This window comes from Brassica napus, chromosome C4, assembly GCF_020379485.1.
Source record: "Brassica napus cultivar Da-Ae chromosome C4, Da-Ae, whole genome shotgun sequence".
Taxonomy (NCBI): domain Eukaryota; kingdom Viridiplantae; phylum Streptophyta; class Magnoliopsida; order Brassicales; family Brassicaceae; genus Brassica; species Brassica napus.
The window spans coordinates 10160368-10179027 of record NC_063447.1 but is presented as its reverse complement, the minus strand read 5'-3'; the positions used below and the strand labels follow the sequence as shown (position 1 = coordinate 10179027).

At 35.7% G+C, this 18660-nt stretch overlaps 3 protein-coding genes across 6 annotated transcripts; all 3 read right to left on the bottom strand.

The window, feature by feature from the left end:
* Window positions 1-1450: 1450 nt before the first annotated feature.
* Window positions 1451-3362, bottom strand: LOC106389721 (urease accessory protein D). Its single transcript, XM_013830056.3, has 8 exons — window positions 3175-3362; window positions 2996-3061; window positions 2841-2915; window positions 2697-2741; window positions 2336-2569; window positions 2162-2244; window positions 1884-2052; window positions 1451-1708 (listed from the first exon to the last, which is right to left on the bottom strand). Exons 1-8 carry the CDS (start codon window positions 3271-3273, stop codon window positions 1595-1597), a joined length of 885 nt encoding a protein of 294 aa, XP_013685510.1. The 5' UTR covers window positions 3274-3362; the 3' UTR covers window positions 1451-1594.
* A 6-nt stretch (window positions 3363-3368) lies between these two features.
* LOC125574958 (bifunctional purine biosynthesis protein PurH-like) lies at window positions 3369-6513 on the bottom strand. 3 transcript variants are annotated; one of them, XM_048753655.1, is made up of 12 exons: window positions 6305-6513; window positions 6095-6203; window positions 5923-5998; window positions 5753-5849; window positions 5495-5597; window positions 5275-5408; window positions 5007-5184; window positions 4735-4892; window positions 4449-4658; window positions 4029-4376; window positions 3828-3954; window positions 3369-3730 (listed from the first exon to the last, which is right to left on the bottom strand). In XM_048753655.1, exons 1-12 carry the CDS (start codon window positions 6422-6424, stop codon window positions 3579-3581), a joined length of 1812 nt encoding a protein of 603 aa, XP_048609612.1. In that variant the 5' UTR covers window positions 6425-6513; the 3' UTR covers window positions 3369-3578. The 3 variants fall into 3 exon arrangements, with proteins under 3 accessions (XP_048609612.1, XP_013738468.2, XP_022566483.2); XM_013883014.3 differs by having other exon boundaries at window positions 6095-6197; window positions 6305-6512; XM_022710762.2 differs by having other exon boundaries at window positions 6095-6194; window positions 6305-6507.
* A 1260-nt stretch (window positions 6514-7773) lies between these two features.
* Window positions 7774-11769, bottom strand: LOC125586405 (potassium transporter 11). Of its 2 annotated transcripts, none has more exons than XM_048756507.1 (9): window positions 11514-11769; window positions 10913-11275; window positions 10606-10831; window positions 10285-10530; window positions 9999-10049; window positions 9649-9909; window positions 9399-9566; window positions 8536-9313; window positions 7774-8373 (listed from the first exon to the last, which is right to left on the bottom strand). In XM_048756507.1, exons 2-9 carry the CDS (start codon window positions 11063-11065, stop codon window positions 7890-7892), a joined length of 2367 nt encoding a protein of 788 aa, XP_048612464.1. In that variant the 5' UTR covers window positions 11066-11275; window positions 11514-11769; the 3' UTR covers window positions 7774-7889. The 2 variants fall into 2 exon arrangements, with proteins under 2 accessions (XP_048612464.1, XP_048612462.1); XM_048756505.1 differs by having other exon boundaries at window positions 11386-11687.
* Between the last annotated feature and the right edge of the window lie 6891 nt (window positions 11770-18660).

The following is an 18660-nucleotide window of genomic DNA, read 5'->3' as shown; positions in this document are numbered from 1 at the left end:
TCTGCATATCAAAACTCATCTTTCTAATCACCACATAGTAAATAAGACATGTTATTCTCTTCAGTAAAGGTCCATACTTGATTATCTTCTTCAAAATGCAAAATAGTGATTTTTTGTAGAAAATCTAAAAATTAGGAGTTTTTTGTTGTAATCTAAAATGGTTTCTAGATAATAAATCGTTGTCATAATCTAATTTTGATAATCAATTAATAAGTGAAACTTTCATAGCCTTCAAATCCATATTTTTTTCTTATAAAAGTACTATTTTTTTCTTTTGGTTTGCTTTTATTTTACTTTTTGTTTCGTTTTATTTATCTAATTTTTTTTTATCAAAGTTGTTTGGATGTTTTTTATACTTTATTATGGATAATTACTAGGTAAGGTACCCGTGCGGTATCTCACGGGAATTCATTTGTAAAAAAATTATGCCACATTTTATATAAGATGGAAAGACAACATTTTTAAAAAATGTTATTTTAAGATGAAAAATTACAACCTTTGACATTTATTTGGAGAAAATATACACTTTTAGACATTTTGATAATTTTTTTAACAATTAGGATAACAATAGTTTTTATTGATGCAAATATAATTTAACTTCTTTTCAACAAATGCAACTTTTTGGATATAATTTAATTTGATGTTGAAAAAATCAAATATTATCTAACTTCTTTTCAACAAATGCAACTTTTATGATGAAACAACAAATACAATCTTTATGATGAAACAACCAAACTTTTGACATTAATTGGTATTGCTATTATTAATAGTTTTAGAGATGATGTTGAAAAGTCATAAATGTAATTTAACTTCTTTTCAACCAATGCAACTTTTAAGATAAAACAACACAACCTTTAAGGCATATTTATAATTTAAGTTCTTTTCAACAAATATAATTTTTACGATTAAACAACACAATCTTTCAATATTAATTGGAATTTTTTTTAAAGTGTCATTTTAAGATGAAAAATTACAACCTTTGACATTTATTTGGAGAAAATATACACTTTTAGATATTTTGATAATTTTTTTAACAATTAGGATAACAATAATTTTTATTGATACAAATATTATTTAACTTCTTTTCAACAAATACAACTTTTAGGATATAATTTAATTTGATGTTGAAAAAAACACAAATATAATTTAACTTTTAACAAATGCAACTTTTAGGATGAAACAACGAATACAAATTTTTAGGATGAAACAACACAACTTTCAACATTAATTGGTATTTGCTATTATTAATAGTTTTAGAAATGATGTTGGAAAGACGCAAATATAATTTAACTTCTTTTCAACCAATGCAACTTTTAATATAAAACAACACAACTTTTGAGTTTTTTTTTTCAACCAATGCAACTTTCAACAAAACAACACAACACAACATAATTTAAGTTTTTTTCAACAAATGCAACTTTTACGATAAATCAACGCAACCTTTCTAACATTAATTGAAATTGCTCTTATTAATAGATAGATTAATTTTGAATGAGTTCTTATTGTTTTCACCTAAACAACAATATGATGTTGGATGGACTTGTTGATGCTTTTGGTAGAGTAAAGAGAAAGAAAAATGAAAATGAAAAAAGACTCAAGCATAAGGAGATTGACCAAGAAGTGGTTCCAAACCACCCAGTTGTTGCCTCAAGAAGTTATAGACTGGCTCTGTGGAATCCGAAGCAATTCGAATCACAACTCCTTTTCCCTGCAATATATTCACACCATGTTTCAATCACTAAAGCCTAGCCGCAATAGCCATTCATGCGTTGTCTCTAATCCTACCGGTCAATATTGTCTAATCCTATATGGTTTCTTGATGGATAGGAGAAACAAGATTGAAGGATTTGGAAACTGAGAAAGAAAGCATGATTACTACTAACCTCAGGGCCAAAAGTGCTGCAGGAAGCTATGAACTCTGGTTTCATGAAGCCATTACGTGCCCTTGAATCAGGATTGTGTCTCCGAGAACCATAAGAGATCTGCAACTGTTCCGCCATCATATTCTTCACGTTTTCTTGAACTTGCTTCTGGAGTTCCCTCAGCTTTGGCCTTGATCCCATTTGCCAAACAGATTTAGCAAATAAACCAAATTCTCACTATAAAGATGTGCTCTAGTGCCTTCTCTAGAACTACTACAAGAAGACAGAGAGAAACCAACCCGAAGAGTATGACCATTGCTATGGCGTGATAGTCTTGCATCCGCTCCGCTATGCTTTGTATGTTCCTCTTCTCTAGCAGCACCTGGAGTAAACAAACCATTACCACAGTAAGGTCTAATAATCTTGGTCATGAATGTTCTTATCAGATAGTGTGAATGAGATTAGTAATTTACTGTGTCAAGGAATAAAGGTTTATCATCTTCCAGGTAGACATTGTTGATGCTTTTATAAAACTCGAAGTCCCATTTTTCACCATTAGCGTGACGCCCGCTTGTGATCCAATCCACAAGGACAAGGTTAGAGTCTGAAACCAATCTGAAGTTTTGTTTCTGATAGTACCGAGCAGTGGAGAAGCAAGTCACTGGATCTGGAATCACAACCAAAAGAGACTCACTCCCTATTCTCGCCTACTGCACACAACAATATGATAAACAGGAAGCAAATAAAAGGGTCTTATTCTATTGCAATAGCAAACTGTTTCTCTATCTGACACAACATAACTCAAATGATTTGTAGATGCGAAAGAAACATTACTTCTAAAGTCTGTTCAGAGCACTTTGATCCTATTGCCTTGTATACCTGTAATGAAATTACAAGATCCAAACCAGAGAATCAAACCAAGTAGGATGAAGTTAATGTCACCAATCGAAAGAAAGAGACAGAATGTGTTGGTTTAACCTTAGTAGAAGACTGGGTTGTAAGCACTGCAGTGCAGCCATCACCAATGGTGAACTCACATGAAATCGAATCTCCCTATGAACAAGAACTTGTTCAATTAATTGACAAATTTACTGAGAGACAAAAGGAAGTGAGAGAGAGAGAGAGGGAAGTACAGAGACAATGCCGCCGCCATAGGTGATGCTGTAAATCCAGACAACGTCAGTTCCGACAGGAGCTACCTGAAAGTTCGATGTCGGGTTTTTTTTTTTTTTTTTTTAAACTATTGAAACTCTGAATAGATGCTTTGAACTATTGAAACTCTGAATAGATGCTTCAGTTATAGATAGAGAACCTTGGTGGGAAGTATGAACTTGAGAGGATACTTAGAGAAGCAACTCGTAGCCGTAGATCTCCCTCTAATCTTCTCCACCACCACTTTCCCCGTCGCCATCTCTCTTCTCTTTCCTATCACCACTGTCGTTGACTCTCTCGTTTTAGTTTAAGTTGATTTAAAATATACACATCTCATCGTGTTTCTTCTGGGTGTTGAGAAAAATATGATCTTTTATTAAAAATGTCAACTTTATTCGAAGAAACAACTCTCAGGTGCTAATCACACATAAAGTCAAACTCTTTCATATTAAAGTTACAACATTTCTCAACTCTTGCTTTTGTTTGGTGGGGTGTTCTTGCCTAGAGCCAGAAACAAACTTCTTTGGAACAAGCATGTCTTTCAAAATCTCTTGGGATTCATCATCAATGGCGGAAATGTCTAACGTTGGTGAAGAGAAGAGAGACACCATACTTGTTGCAGCAATCAATGGCGTCTTGGTCTCTAATACTACCTCCAGGCTCTGCTATCGCTCCTATTCCTTTCTCGCACGCCTCTTCTACCGCATCTTTCCAAGCTGCCATTCACACAACAACAACAAGTATTAAAACTCTCTCTTCATAGAAGCATTACGCTATTACAAACAGAAGAATGGTCCAGGAGAATAAATATACCGAATGGGAAGAAGGCGTCACTGGCCAAGGCAGCTCCTTTGGCTTCCTCACCAGCTTTCTTAAAAGCTAATCTCAAACTCTCTACTCGGTTTGGCTGTCCGCTTCCCATCCCCAGCATACAGTTGTTCTTCACCATAAACAACCCAAGAATCAGAATCATGAACTAGCAAAGACATATAAGAAAGAGAAAAAGAGACAAACCTTTGCTATCACAATGGCGTTGCTCTTGACATGCTTAACGCAAAGCCAAGCAAATTTGGCATCCGCAAGCTCGCTTTCAGTGGGAGTCTTATCCGAGACGGCTTTAAAACTGATGTCTTCTGGAGTTATGTCATCCGAGTCTTGAGCTAACCATCCTCCACCAACTTGTCTAAGAGACAGCTTCCCTTGATCATTCTTTTTAGCCTCGAGGATCCTCAGAGTTTTCGACTTCCCTTTGAGTACTTCAAGACCTTTAGCAGTGTACTTTGGAGCAACCACGATTTCATAGAACATTCTAGTTTCTCCATCCGTTGGGCTCCTGAACTCTCGGAGCTCTCTAGCAAGAACCTACAGACAGATTAACAACAGATTATTAGACAAAATTGAATACACTTACTGCACAGTACTAGTTAAATTTACCTCGTCCACTTCGACATTGAAGGCTACAATACCACCAAAGGCGCTAACTGGGTCAGCTTTCACAGCTAGACGGTAAGCCTCGAGGATATCATCGCGAGAGGCTACACCACAAGGGTTTGTGTGCTTCACGACCACACATGTCGGGTTTTCGAATTCTGACACACAGTTCCACGCAGCGTCAGCATCAAGGTAGTTGTTGTATGACATTTCCTGCTCACATTATACAAAATTATGACCGTCAGCATCAAGAAACTTTTTACAACTATGATATGGGTAAAAGATTTACCTTGCCATGGTGCTGAATGGCTGTGGCAATACCACCAGCGTTGACTTCAGCAAGGCTCTTATCAACATAAAACGCCGCCTTTTGATGAGGGTTTTCACCGTAACGGAGGGAGCTTTTAAGTGAAAGCGGAACTGTAAAGCTGGGAGGGAACTTCTCTTCTGAGAAAGGTTGCAAGACAAGAAAATTGATTTTTTAGTATATTCATGTTGAGGCATAGTCTAATTGAAATAACTAGTGTAAGGAGAGGATCACATAAAAAAATATGTACTTACGTCCTTCGGTCTGCTTCCATAGCCATTCTGAGACGGCGGAATCATACGCAGCAACGTGCTGAAAGGCCTTCCACGCAAGTTTTCTGCGGAATTGTTGGTCGTTCTGCCCTCCTTTGAGATACTCCAAAACAGCTTGATAATCCTCTGAATCGACAACAATGAGGACATCCTTGTGGTTCTGTCCAATAACATAGAAAGAAATAAATACACGTAATAAATTTCATATGCATAGTATATATATATATATATATATATATGTATGTGCTACCTTAGCAGCAGCTCTAATCATAGCAGGACCACCAATGTCGATGTTCTCAATCCCATCCTCAAAACTGATCCCACCTGGAGCAGTAACTTTGTTGTAGAACGGATACAAATTGACAACCACCACATCAAACGTACCTGTAATAGAATACATCAAAAATGATGCAATTTAGCATAAAGGAAGGAGACACTATAGACAGCTTAAATCAAATGTAAGAACTCACCAATGCCATGCTCGTTAAGAGCTTCCATGTGATGCTCCACATCTCTTCTAGCGAGGATACCACCGTGAATGTTTGGGTGCAAAGTCTTCACACGGCCATCAAGCTTTCGAGAAGAAACAAAAAAAAAAAAAAAACGAGAGCTAAGTTTAATATACCAAACTAAACTGCTTAATCATTTTTTTTTAATTGAAAGGTGAATCCTATTGAAGAATAAGAAACGATAACAAAAGAGATGCGAGCTTAAAGATTGAAACTTGCCATTTCAGGGAAATGAGTAAGCGTCTCAACTTTGGTGACAGAGACTCCAGCATTCTCCAAGGTAGATGCAGTTCCTCCAGTAGAAACAATAGTGTATCTAGAGATGAAAAAAAAAAGGAATCATTTTTAAGTCCATAAACATAACTAAAAATTTATGAAATAAGACATACCCCAACTCTTGAAGACCGTTGCCAAGAGTAGCTAAATCCTTCTTGTCAGATAAAGATATCAAAGCTTGCTTCTTTCCTGTTGTATACATTAAAAAAACCTTATTGTAAACAGAATATAATTGAAATCAATCTCTGGATATGAAATTGCAGGTTAACAAAAAAAAAAACAAACCAGAGGAGGTCGAGGACTGTGGCTTATTCTTTAGAGCTGTCTGAGACTCTGACATGGCTCGGACCGCAACGAAACTCGGACGCAGAGACTTACAGTATACCTGCTGCTTCTAAAAAAAAATTAATTTAAGTATTTAGCAGAACGTGAAACAAAGACATGAGGAGAAGAAGAAGAGCACGTTCGAACATAGGAGAGGAGAGGAGAGCTTACAGTCTGAGCAAAGCGAAAAGGCGCGACGGTTTTCCTACGCAAATAGCCGCAGAGGATATCGCCAGAGCGAGCACTCACGGAGGTGGCGGTAGCGGTAGCGGTGGCGGCGGAGCTGAGCATATCTATCTGTTCCGCAACAGTTGTGAGGAGTAGTGTGGGTAATGTTCTTAGGGTTTTTGCGATTTTGCGGCTAATTGGAAAAACAAATTAAAAATAAGAATTAATAGGGAAATATTTAATAGGACAAATCTCCAAATAGCACATTTTTAAGTTTATATCACAAAAACAGCACTCAAAAACTAAAATGACCAAAATAACACTTTTCTAAGTTTATCCTTTGAAAAATTTAATTTTTTTATTTTTCAAAATTTGAAATCTTATCCCCAAAACCTCATTCTCAACTCTAAACCCTAAACCCTAAACTCTAAACCCTAAACCCTAAACCCTAAACCCTAAATCCTAAATCCTAAACCTCACCCTTTAACTCTAAACCCTAAGTTTGTGACTTTTGATAAAACATTAAGTGCTATTTTTGTGACTTTTGACCTTGAGTGCTAGTTTGATAACAAAAACTTGATTTAGTGCTATTTTTATCTTTTTTTCTATTTAATAACATAATATTATAAGTAATTATTTATTTAATTATTATTAAGGATGTTGACAGTTAGATAACGCCTGTAATCTCCCCCGGAATATTTTAAAAGAAGCTCAGACCATTCTCTTAACTCACGTTTTTTTACCTTCTGTTAAGAGACGGTTCTTAACTTTTTTTAGATTTTAACTAAGAAAAATTAAGAACCTTCTATTAAATAAAATATATAAGAATCGTCAACGTAAAATGTAAAATATATATATATATATATATATATATATATATATATACCGGGGTTAATCATGCCCTTATAGTTAAGTAGAAACCAAAATTCTAATGTGTCACTGTTACACCAGTTAGTAATAAGACCATGATTAATTTGAAGTTCTTAGAGTGGAGTTCTTATCAGAAGTTAAGAAATAGTTTCTTAACTTCTGCTAAGAACTCATTCTAAGAACTCCGGGTTAATCATGCTCTAAAAAAATTAAATTTTACTGGATTTGAAGTGGCAAATTAACTAGTAGTTATCTATGGAGATGACTGGCCTTTACTATGAATAAATCAAAATAGTTTTTTTTTTTGGGCAAAATAGGATTAAAACTAGATTAGCGTAAAAATTTATAACGAACTACAGATACTATTTGGCAGATATTTTCTGAGGAGAAAATTAGAAAGAAAAGAGAGAGAGATTAAGGACTAGCTGTCTTCTCCTCCAACCAACTCATTAATCGTCAAACGAAGGACCCCCCAAACACTTTTCTGCTCTTTCTTTCTTTCTCAGTCTCATTCGCTGCTGTTTTTCATCTTCTTTTTGTGTGTACAAAGGACTTGGACTCTTCTGTAGTAAGAGCCATCTTTTTCTTTTTGAGCAGTTGTATAATCTTACGTACTATCCATATACAACATGATAGACAACATTACATTCGAAAAGGGATATACATACAACACATGCAATATCATCCGTGCATTAGTGCATATACATATCTCATTCTCTTATACATAGAAGATCTGACCAACATTCAGAAGGCTCTCCTGAGGAACATTGAAGATAACACTATGTTCTCTACAAATCTTCCTCAAAAACGCATACAAATAATCAATAGCTATCTTCTTGTAGAACCTCGCCTGCCTCCTCGCTCTAACCACCGTGTTCCCCATTATATGCACCACTCCCGCATCTCTACACCTATTAATAAACTCCAGCTCATCCACTCCGCCGCTCATCTGGCTCGACGCCGTCACCGTGTGGCTCACCCGTTTCACCGGCGTTATGGACTCTATGGAGTCAAACGTATCAAAGGTTGCAACATTCTCGTTCTTTTCTTTGAAATGATTCTGGCTTCCACATATGCTGTAGTCATCTGAATCAGAACAGCCTCCTTCCATCATGGACTCAAGTCGTATGAACAAGAAGAGGCTCTCGAAGAGACGTTTCTCAAAGTCGTCGTCTTTCTTGTGCAAGTCTCCGTATCCATACCTGTTAACAAATGGCTTCAAGGTTAAGAATGATATGGCTAAGGACAAAACAGTTTACACAACTTCAAACCTAAAACTAATAGTGATAAATGGATCGGTCCTAACCTTTTATATATTATTTTATTAATTCTTTAACTATCGATGTTAAACTTTCATGTGTTACCTTGCAACGCAACGGAACATGTGGAAGTTTTTAGGACCAATCCTTTTAACAAGGAACCGTTCTTCCTCGGGAACAGTGTAAACCGGAAGGTTCTTGACGCATACAAACACCACAACAGAGTGTATAGCCGGTAGGTTTGTGATGAAGTGAGAGAAGATGTGAGGGACTCCACTAGCTAGCTCAGTGTAGACAAGCCCAACACCAGGAACACGAACAAGCCCAAGGCTAGGCCCAAGTCCAAGAATCCAAGCCATTGAGACTCTACTATGCATCTCAAACTCGTACCTCTTCAAAGTTCCGTAATGCCACACCGACATGATGAGGAGAAACGCTGCAGCGATAACCAGCGGCACCCAACCTCCTTGGTCCACTTTGAAAAGCATAGCCGAGAAGTAAGTGCATTCAACCACAAGCGAGAGGACGGTGAACACAAGAACAAGAACCCAGTGGCAACGCCACACGAGGATCATGATCAGCGTCATAAGCAGCGTTGTGACAAGCATGACGATCACAACCGCAGTTCCATAAGCGTTACCTATCTGACTCTGGTTCTTGAATCCAGCGGTTACAGCAATGCAGAGAATCATCAAGATCCAGTTGATGTCCGGAACGTAGATCTGACCAAGAAACTTCCTAGAAGTGTGTACTACTTTAACCCTAGGGAAACAACCGTGTGCTAGAGCTTGCTTGATCAAAGAGAATGTGGCTGAGATCGTGGCCTGGCTTGCAACAATGGCTGCAGCAGTTGCAATAATGAACATTGGCCAATACACACTTCCTACAAAGAATACAAAAAAAAGTTAACTTTAACTCCAACCTTCCTTCTAACAAACAAAAAGTAGGTAACTTATCAAACAAGAAACCTGGAATGGAACGGTAAAACGCATCAGCCACGTGATGAGGGTGGTTTCTAATGTAGGCAGCTTGTCCACTATAAGCCAAAAGAAGGCAAGGAAACACAATGGCAGTGAAAGCGATTTGGACAGCGGAAACAGGAAAGTGAGATAGGTCAGCAAAGAGTGCTTCAATCCCTGCCATTTTCAAGAAAATCAAGATTTAGAATAGTTGAAGATTCAAGAGCAGAGTCAGCAGCTTCTTCTTTTTTTTTATTACCTGTTATACTAAGCATGATGCCTCCAAGAGATGTCCAGCGATCTATACCTCCTCTTTTGAAATACCGGTAGATATAAACAGGAGAGAAAGCTTTCAAGACGGTGGTATCGTGTTTCCAGATGTTGTACATACCGATACTTGCGATGGAGAGAAACCAGAGGAAGACAATGGGAGCGAAAAGCCAACCAACACGGTCTGTTCCGTAATGCTGTACACTAAACAAGCTGACTAGTATCACAACAGCAACAAGAACAACAACACCTGTAGTAGTAACAATAACCAACAAACTTATGATTACTAATGAGACATCAAATGTTTCCAATGGAGTTGAATGTATTAAGTGGTAATACCATTGCTTATATGAGGAAGGTTTACTCTTAGCCCACCTGCAGCTGACAGAACTGCAAAAGAGTGTAATGTTATTATCAATAATCGTTTTTCAAGCCGAGCCGGTCCCGAGATTTTGAGGGCTGTAGGTGATTTAGCAAAAATTCTAATAAACTTTTTTTTTACAAATTTGGGAGCTTATATATATATATGTAATTTTCTTCAAAATGTTTCACTTGGCTATGCACAGGACCGGCCTTGAGGCTCGAGAACACAACTTACTTAAAAAGGGAAAGTGAAAAGGCATACCAGAAATGGCTGGAGTAAGGATACCATCGCCAATGACCATACAAGTACCAACAAGAACCAAAACAAGAAGAGCTGTTTTCCTAGATGTCCTTTCTTCTAACCACCTTTTGGTTTTGGCAGCAAAGGAATGCTCATGAAAGGTAGACCTGCTGTAAGTAGTAAGCTCTTCATCAGTACGGTGCTGGTTCCTTATCGTTTTCACCTTGGCGTGTCTACATAGTAATGAATAGAGAGCAAAGGTTCCACCTTTCAATTAAAAAAACAACTAAGTCAGTAACTAGCAAAGTGAAAATGCATAAAGATTTGTGATTTGGTATTTACCTTGACCATTATCATTTGCTTTACATACAACAAACACGTATTTGAGAAGAGGGATGAGTGTGAGCGAATAGATAATGAGGGATAAAGCTCCAATGATGTCTTCAGGATCTTTGATCCCATGAGGGAATGTATTGTAGAAAACATAGAGAGGAGAAGTCCCTAAATCTCCATAGACAACACCAAGGCTCTGAAACGAAAGCTGCAGAAGCAGAAGAGCTGAGAATTTCTGCAACAACCAAATTGAATTTAGAGACAAGATTTGGAGTTTGCTGTAATAATAATAAAAGATAAAAATTAGTAAATAAACCTTTTCTTTGTACATGTTCCTAAGCCGACCAGCTTCTTCATCCATAGATTGATCAAGCTTCTGGTCTAAATCCCACATGCTACCTCTCTCATCACTCTCTTCATCAATCTCACCACCACCACCCATTGTTGCTGATTCTACTCTTGCGGCCATTTTTTTAACTCATAAAAAAACCCCAGTAAAATCCTTTCCAAAAAGCTCAGATCTTTACAAGCAAAACAATAAAAGTGTGAAACTTTTCACAAATACAAACAGATTTTTCAAGAAGACAGGAAAGTGCTTAAAGTGGGAATGTCGTAAGAGCTGCTACTTCTTGCCAGATTGAGAAAAAGAGATGGGAGTGAACAGTTAAAGGAGAAGATCCTGTAAATTGACAAAGAGACAAATAAGATCAGGAAGATGTAACAATCAAAAAAAAAAGGTATCAAACAAAGAATATTCGAAAATCAATTTTTCAAACAGGAACCACTCACAATTAAAACTTTTCTTCCTTTTTTAAAACAGAGATTAGCTAAAGTATTATATTATGTGGAGGATAAACTCAACGGAGACAACAGAAGAAGAAGAAGAAGTTGTCTTTTCAAAAGAAATAGATTCTCACGGCATGGAGGGTGTTTGATTCAGGACCATTGAAGTTACCAGAAGAAAGGTCTCAGCTTTCACTCAGAAATGAGAGAAGACTTTGCCTTCTCTCTCTTTCTCCGCACAATAGAGACTAAAAGAAGGCGAAGTTATGTTTCTAGAGAGAGAGAGAGAGAGAGGGTATACATATATGATTATGATCTCTGACAGAAATGAACATGGAGAGAATTAAATAAAAATATTTAGCGTAAATAATCATAGTCCATTTATTTAAATGTATTGGAATTATCGAACAACTATTTAATTAGTTGTATTCTGTGTACTCAGATTGAAAAGTACAGTTCTTTACGCACGCACACACGTACAAAAAGGACTCTTCATCATGTATTAAGGGAAAAGTACATTACTTTTAAAAAAACAGTGCTAAACCAGATATTCGTTTGTTTTATAGATAATTAATTGTTTATTTATTAATTATTTTAAGATCAAAATTAAAATTTTCTAATCATGAAATTAATAATGTTTTCAGGAACAGTTGATAAATAATATATAAAGTATATTCTAATGTAACGGTCATAGAACTTTTATCTACGCTAAATAGGACGAAGATTATTTCCTTTTGTCAAACGTGATTCTTGATTAGTCCGTCAGAGAATCAATTTTTATCGTGTAATTAAATAATTTAAAAGGACAATTCAATCAAGGTACTACTCAATAATCAAATATTGGATCCGTTCTGATTTTCCTTTTAGCACATCTCGATCTAGTTACCCGACATGTTTGCAATTTTTCTTCATTTTTTTTAAAAGGATTTTCATATTAAATTGCAGTAAGAAAGAGGCATTCTTTATTTATTTCTTTTGTGTCGTCAATCAACATCTCATGTTTAAGACCAAGCTGCTGACTGTATATCTCTGATTTACATTCCAATATAATTGCATATTATCAACAAAAGAAAATTAGTTGGACCAGCCATAAAATAATATTGAGAAGATTTTTTTCTAGAACAATTAAACTAAAATTTTAAACCCTCATTAGTTACTTTTAAAAACCCTTGAAAAAGGTGACTTGCTTCACATGCTTTTTAACAAGGAGGTTTTCTTAACAGCCAATGTCTCTATGATTCTCTCGGCATTCTTCGTTATTTCATTACTTGGTTTGCATGCGGTACTGTTTCTCATATGTTAATTATATACTATATCTGGAAAGAGGGAACTGATAAGAGTTACCATCCCTTATACTTCCTCTGTTTCAAAATACGTTAAGTTTTAGGATCGTGCACAGCTATTAAGAAATTTATTTTTTATCTTAAAAATATCATTAAATATAAATTAAAAGTTATTCAACCAATCACAAAAGATATTGCAAAATATCATTGATCACACAGTTTTTGATAAAGTTAAAAAATGCATTGATATATGAAAACATCATCTTTTTGAAACATCAAAAACTCCCTAAAACATCATCTATTTAGAAACAGAGAGAGTAAATTAAATGAGAAGCATTGTAATAAATGTGCTCACACTAAACTGGACACATGTCACGTGTACAAACATTGTAATAAATGCGTTCACACTAAAATAGACATATGTCACATGTAGATAGCTTTTCAGTCAAACTCTACATAAATATGTTCACACTATGTACTTTACGTTTTTTAATATAAAACTCACATGCATGGTTCTTCGTTACGTTATTTTTACTGTTTACGAATAGAGCTGGACAAATTATTCATAAATTTTGATTTGGTTCGTTATCCGTTTTGATTCGAACCGAAAAATCCGGATATCTGTTACTCTACGAAGCAAATCAAATACTAGAATGCAATATCCATTAAAAAAAAAAGCAAATCACAAATATCAATATTGATAAGAACGGATATCCAATTTGATCCGTTATATGCATATATATATACATATACTTAAAGAATTATATATAAGTTATATATTATAGTTTATATAAATTTTACAATATATTTGTTTTTAAATAATTTCATTTTAAGAATTTTATTTTTCATTTATTATTCTGAAAAAATGTCATTTAATATTAATTAACAATATCTTTATATATTTATCAACCATCTTTATATACTTTTACATACACATACATGTGCATATTTACGTGAGCACCTTATAACTAAGTATTTACTACAACTGAAATATCTAATTTTTTTTGGAAGTTAAAATATTTTTTTTCTTAATGATTTTTTCACTATCGACCAAATTGCAGTAAAATGATTTGTCTTAATAATTTTTTTTTCTTTTTTAACTATTATTCGTTTAGAAACTATAATATGAAACCATTGGTTCGACATCACGACTATCTAAGATTTATAACATGAAAACAAACAAATAATAGTAATTTTTTATTATCACAGGAAAAAAAAACTCAAAACATCAAACATTTTAACCGAACAAACCAAATAAATATTTATTTAAAATGATAGTTATATTTTAGGAGATTAAAAACCAAAAAACAACCTAAAACCGAAATGATATCCAGATTAAACAGATTAATGTCTCTTTATTAAAAAATAACGAAACTAATAACTCACATTCCGCGCAAGACGATGATTATTACCTAGTCTAATAGATAAAGCTTGTTCAGACCAAACTCAGCATCTGGTAACACAAAATCCCCACGCCTTTGTGACCTCCGGCGACCCTAGTTTAGCACACATGACTCACGTTTAGCTCGATTTTTTTTTGGACAAATCTCGATTTTTTCTTTCTAAAAACTCTGATAACTCATTGTTTTTTTTTTCAATTTCTTTTCCAGTCCATGTAAATATTATTTTGTGGCGCATTTATGTTGAAAATTTGAAAACACTGAAGGTTGAAATTTGTTTTGAATTATCCTATTGTTTTCAAAACAATTGGTTTGAGCTTTGTGGACGTCTTACCCATGAAAAACATTGACCTGGTAAGTGAGAGTAATTTGTCCATTTCGGGAACGTTAACGTTATCTGATCTCATCGCACTTGCCATTTTTAGCAACCGTAATTTAGTTAATAAGTCCTATGTATTATATATCACACACCCTAATTTTGATATCTTGGCACTTGCAGTAGAAAAATGATATCGAATAACAACTAGATCTGCTAACTTCACCACGATAATGGTTTATAATAAAACAATGAAAATAACTGAAGTACATTGAATCATAATTAAACAATGAAAAGAACTGAAGTACATTGAATCAAAATCAAACACCTTACATAATACCTACCATAACAAATACTTTATAATATCACTGAAAAATCGAATAAATTTGGATATGCTTACCACAATACTACACATTATATAATATTCTCTGAAAAAAGCGTTACATTAATTTAACGAAAGAGAATCACGATGGAAAGTTATAAACAATAAAAGATCATTGTAGTTAACCTTAGAATCATCACTAGTGAATAGTGATGTATTTTCTTTCTTTCTGCCAATTATTATATTTGAGTACATTTTTCAGATCCGGGAGTTTTAATATTTTGTTTATAGTTAGTTATACATCTATCACCTCACACGTATATATTCCACTATGTTGCATGCACACATGTGAGTATCCAGCTTACACACTTGGATTCCAAAGTAACATAATGGCCTGGCGTCTGCATTATCATAATCTATAATGAATCCACATTAATCAAATCATGAACGAAAGTCTATCAACGACATTACATATGAAAATAACACTACAAGAAAGCATGAGCTTAACGACGGCGGTATTCCACGTTAGTTCGTCGTAAAAGAAGCTTTACGAAGAATTAACGAGGAAACACGTTTCGTCGATACTCGTTCGTCGTAACGCATATTTCCTCGCCAATTCGTTGTAACTTAGCGAGGAAAACATTTCGTCGTAAATACGAAGTATATCATTTCGTCGTAAAGACCACGTAAACATTCCACGTAAGGAGGTCGTTATATTTCCTCGTAAATACCTCGAAAGGAGTTCCTCATAAATTACACGTAAATATTTCGAAAGTATTTCCTCGTAAAATTCACGTAAATACCTCGAAAGTATTTTCTCGTAAAATACTCGTTTAACCTTCCTCGTCATTTCCTCGTAAACTTTCCACGTAAATAAGTCGTAATTTAGCTACGAATTTACTTCGGTTTTTTTATTTTACAGAAATTAAAAGTATAATTAAAAAAATAATTAAAATTATTTAATTTATTAATAAAATTATAATTTAAAATAAAAATCAATACGAAAATATTTTATATATAAATAAGTTTTGAATTTATAATACAACAACCAGAAAAAAAGAACTAAGGGTCGTTCATCGCCTGGTAGAATTCCTCACTCCTCCTCGCACCATCTGCCTCGTTGTGTGTGTCGGATGACTCGTCTGGAATGGGATGTTGTTGTCGCATGTTCCTCAACATGGACTCCCATTCCAGATTTGTGGCCGCAATAACGTCCAAGAAGCCCTCGATTCCACCCATACAAGCTTTTGTCGAGGCCAACTCGTTACGCAGCTGAGTGACTTCATCATCCCGTCGCTGACCATAAGACGATGTCGCTCTCGGAACATCGTTGACGGAACCAATCCCCAACGTCCGTCCCCTTTTTTTAGGGACAACCTTAAAAACAAAAAATAAATATTGTTAGTAAAAATTTAAAGTTAAATTTAATGAATAATAAAAAAATTAACATTTTAGAAAATTTACCTCCTCGTAAATCTTATCCACTTCAAGTGTGGATAAGGTGACGGGTAATCCGTCGGTAGATTGCTAGGTCGGATGGGTCTGGCGGTCTTCAACCCGAGCAACCACGTCGTTGTAGATTTGCTCGGACTTGCCATCTACAAATACGCCCGCCTTGTTCTTGTGGGTCCTCTCGTAAAGTTCCATAAGAGACGGGAGATGTCCCGTCTCTTTGACCTAAAAAACATTTAAGAAAGTTAGAATTAAAATATATATATTAAAAATTTTATTTAATAAAATATTTAATTACCATTTCCATACGGACACCGGCGTGGGGTTTTTGGCCCGTAGTGTGAAGCATCGGCCGGTTTCCGTGCTCATCGACCGTGTTACGGGAGTTAGAGCAAGACTGGGCAATTCTAATGGAATCAGGAAGACGCCAATAACGGATGAGGTCATCCCACACATCCGTGGTGAGCTCAGCGGGTTTGCCACGCTCATACCCCTTCACGATCCAGTCACCCTTCCAGTTGGAGACCATGTCCAACAAGAGAACTTTCGCTTTCGCGTTAAACGCTTTCTTCACCCTCTCAGTGACCCCCAAGGCCCAATAATATTTTTGCTGTGGAAAAAATTAAATAAATAATTAGTTTTTTTAAAAGAAATATATATAAATCATGAAAAAATTAAAGTATATATAATTAATTAATATAAACTTACAGCGTAAAATTTGAACCACGTCTTTCTGACGTAGTGAGGCGTCTTACTCCAGTTCGGATGTGGCATCGAGAAGTAACCTTTCATCGTGTCGGTTATGTCTGATGCAGGACATCCGTCAACCCTAAACCTGGAAAAAAAACAAATTTAAAATATAAATTATTTTTAATGTTATAAAAGAATTTTAAACGAATTATAAAAAAAATAATGTAACAGAACACAAAGTTCCGTCCGGTCGGTTGGGGTCGATGACTGGTAAACCTTCTCTGCCTGGCAGACGGAGAATGTCCTCGACAGTGTACTGCGAGTAAGGAGCACTCGGAGGCACCATCAAATCGGGATGAACATCGGCGGGCATCGGAGGAGGCACAGGAGGAGGCATCGTCGGAGGAGGCATCGTCGGAGGAGCCATCAGAGGAGGCACAGGAGGAACCGATGGTGCACTAGAAGAAGGCGACCGAGAGACTCTCTGAGAAGGCTGAGTCTCGGGGACAGTCTCCGGACCCGAAGAACCGGGAGCTGAAAAAGAACCGGGAGCTGAAGAAGACAACGGGTCTAAACGACTATCAGGCTCACAGAACATCTGTCTGTAATGGGGAGTAAGTCCGTTCTTTCGAATCGTCTGGAAAAAAAATTAATTTTTAAAATTAACATCAACAGTATAATTCCCTCAATTATCCACCTAATCAACACTAATTAACATAAAACCCGTAAACCTATCTAAATTCCCTATACTAACCACCTAATCTATCCTAAACTAATCAAATTAGAGAGGAATTAGAGAGACTTACCATTACTACGAAATAGAAAGGAAGTAGAGAGGAAGTAGAGAGGAAAGAAAGAGTGAGCGCTCGGGAGTATATATAAGATTACTTATCCTCGTTATTTCCTCGTAAAGTTACGAGGAATTACAAAGGCCCGTGTTTAGCTTTACGAAGAATTACAAAGGCCCGTGTTTTATTGTACGAGGAAGTAGCGAAGAATTACAAAGGCCCGCGTTTAGGTTTACGAGTTTTTTACGACGATTAAGCTTACGTAGAATTTACGAGTCAACATTTTACGAGGAATTAGCGAGCCCCGCTTTTCTATAAATACCCGCAACTTTCCTTCTCAAACCACACACAAACTCACAAATCATGCACAAACTCACAAATCACACAACTGAGCAAAATGCTTTTCAAATTAGAAAGATTTGAAAAAAAAAGAAGAGAAGAAAGATATTGGAACACATGTGGGCTAGACTTACGTAAGTATCACCACATGTGATTCCAGTACCTTTCTTCTCTTCTCTTCTTTTTTTTCTAGTTTTTATTCTACGAGGAATTAGCAAGACCACCTTTTTTTTTTGGTTACGAGGTATTTACGACGATTTGCGCTTACGTGGAATTAACGAGCCCCGCTATCTTTTTTTTTCGTCGTTATTTCCTCGTTGGCTTACGAGTGCTTTACGACGATTTCTTCTTACGTGGAATTAACGAGCCCCGCGTTCTTTATTTTTATATTTCGTCGTAATTTCCACGTTTATTTACGAGGAATTAACAAGTGTTATGTTTAAATCCCTAAAATCCGAAACCCCAAACCCCATCTTCCTTATCTTCTACTTCATATATTCCAAACCCCAAACCCATCTACCCTTTAAACTCAATATATTCTTTCACCTCAATCTATTCTTTCCATTCCAAACCTCATTCCTTAACTTATTATCATAATATCTTATTTATAAAACAAACTCCCACATTACCTTACACAAAATCAAATACATCAATCTGATACATCTGCATTCTCGTCATCACTAGAAACATC

Bases quoted from the DNA above. Each gene is read 5' to 3' on its own strand.
- LOC106389721 (XM_013830056.3), bottom strand. From the start codon at position 3,273: ATGGCGACGGGGAAAGTGGTGGTGGAGAAGATTAGAGGGAGATCTACG. The intron at 2,916-2,995 runs GTACTTCCCTCT...TCTTGTTCATAG, and splicing joins ATGGCGGCGGCATTGTCTCT to GGAGATTCGATTTCATGTGA. The intron at 2,742-2,840 runs GTTAAACCAACA...ATTTCATTACAG, and splicing joins CAACCCAGTCTTCTACTAAG to GTATACAAGGCAATAGGATC.
- LOC125586405 (XM_048756507.1), bottom strand. From the start codon at position 11,065: ATGGCCGCAAGAGTAGAATCAGCAACAATGGGTGGTGGTGGTGAGATT. The intron at 10,050-10,284 runs GTATGCCTTTTC...ACTCTTTTGCAG, and splicing joins CCTTACTCCAGCCATTTCTG to TTCTGTCAGCTGCAGGTGGG. The intron at 9,910-9,998 runs GTATTACCACTT...TTACTACTACAG, and splicing joins CCTTCCTCATATAAGCAATG to GTGTTGTTGTTCTTGTTGCT.
- LOC125574958 (XM_048753655.1), bottom strand. From the start codon at position 6,424: ATGCTCAGCTCCGCCGCCACCGCTACCGCTACCGCCACCTCCGTGAGT. The intron at 5,999-6,094 runs GTTTGTTTTTTT...TGTATACAACAG, and splicing joins ACAGTCCTCGACCTCCTCTG to GAAAGAAGCAAGCTTTGATA. The intron at 5,185-5,274 runs GTAGCACATACA...GTTATTGGACAG, and splicing joins TGATTAGAGCTGCTGCTAAG to AACCACAAGGATGTCCTCAT.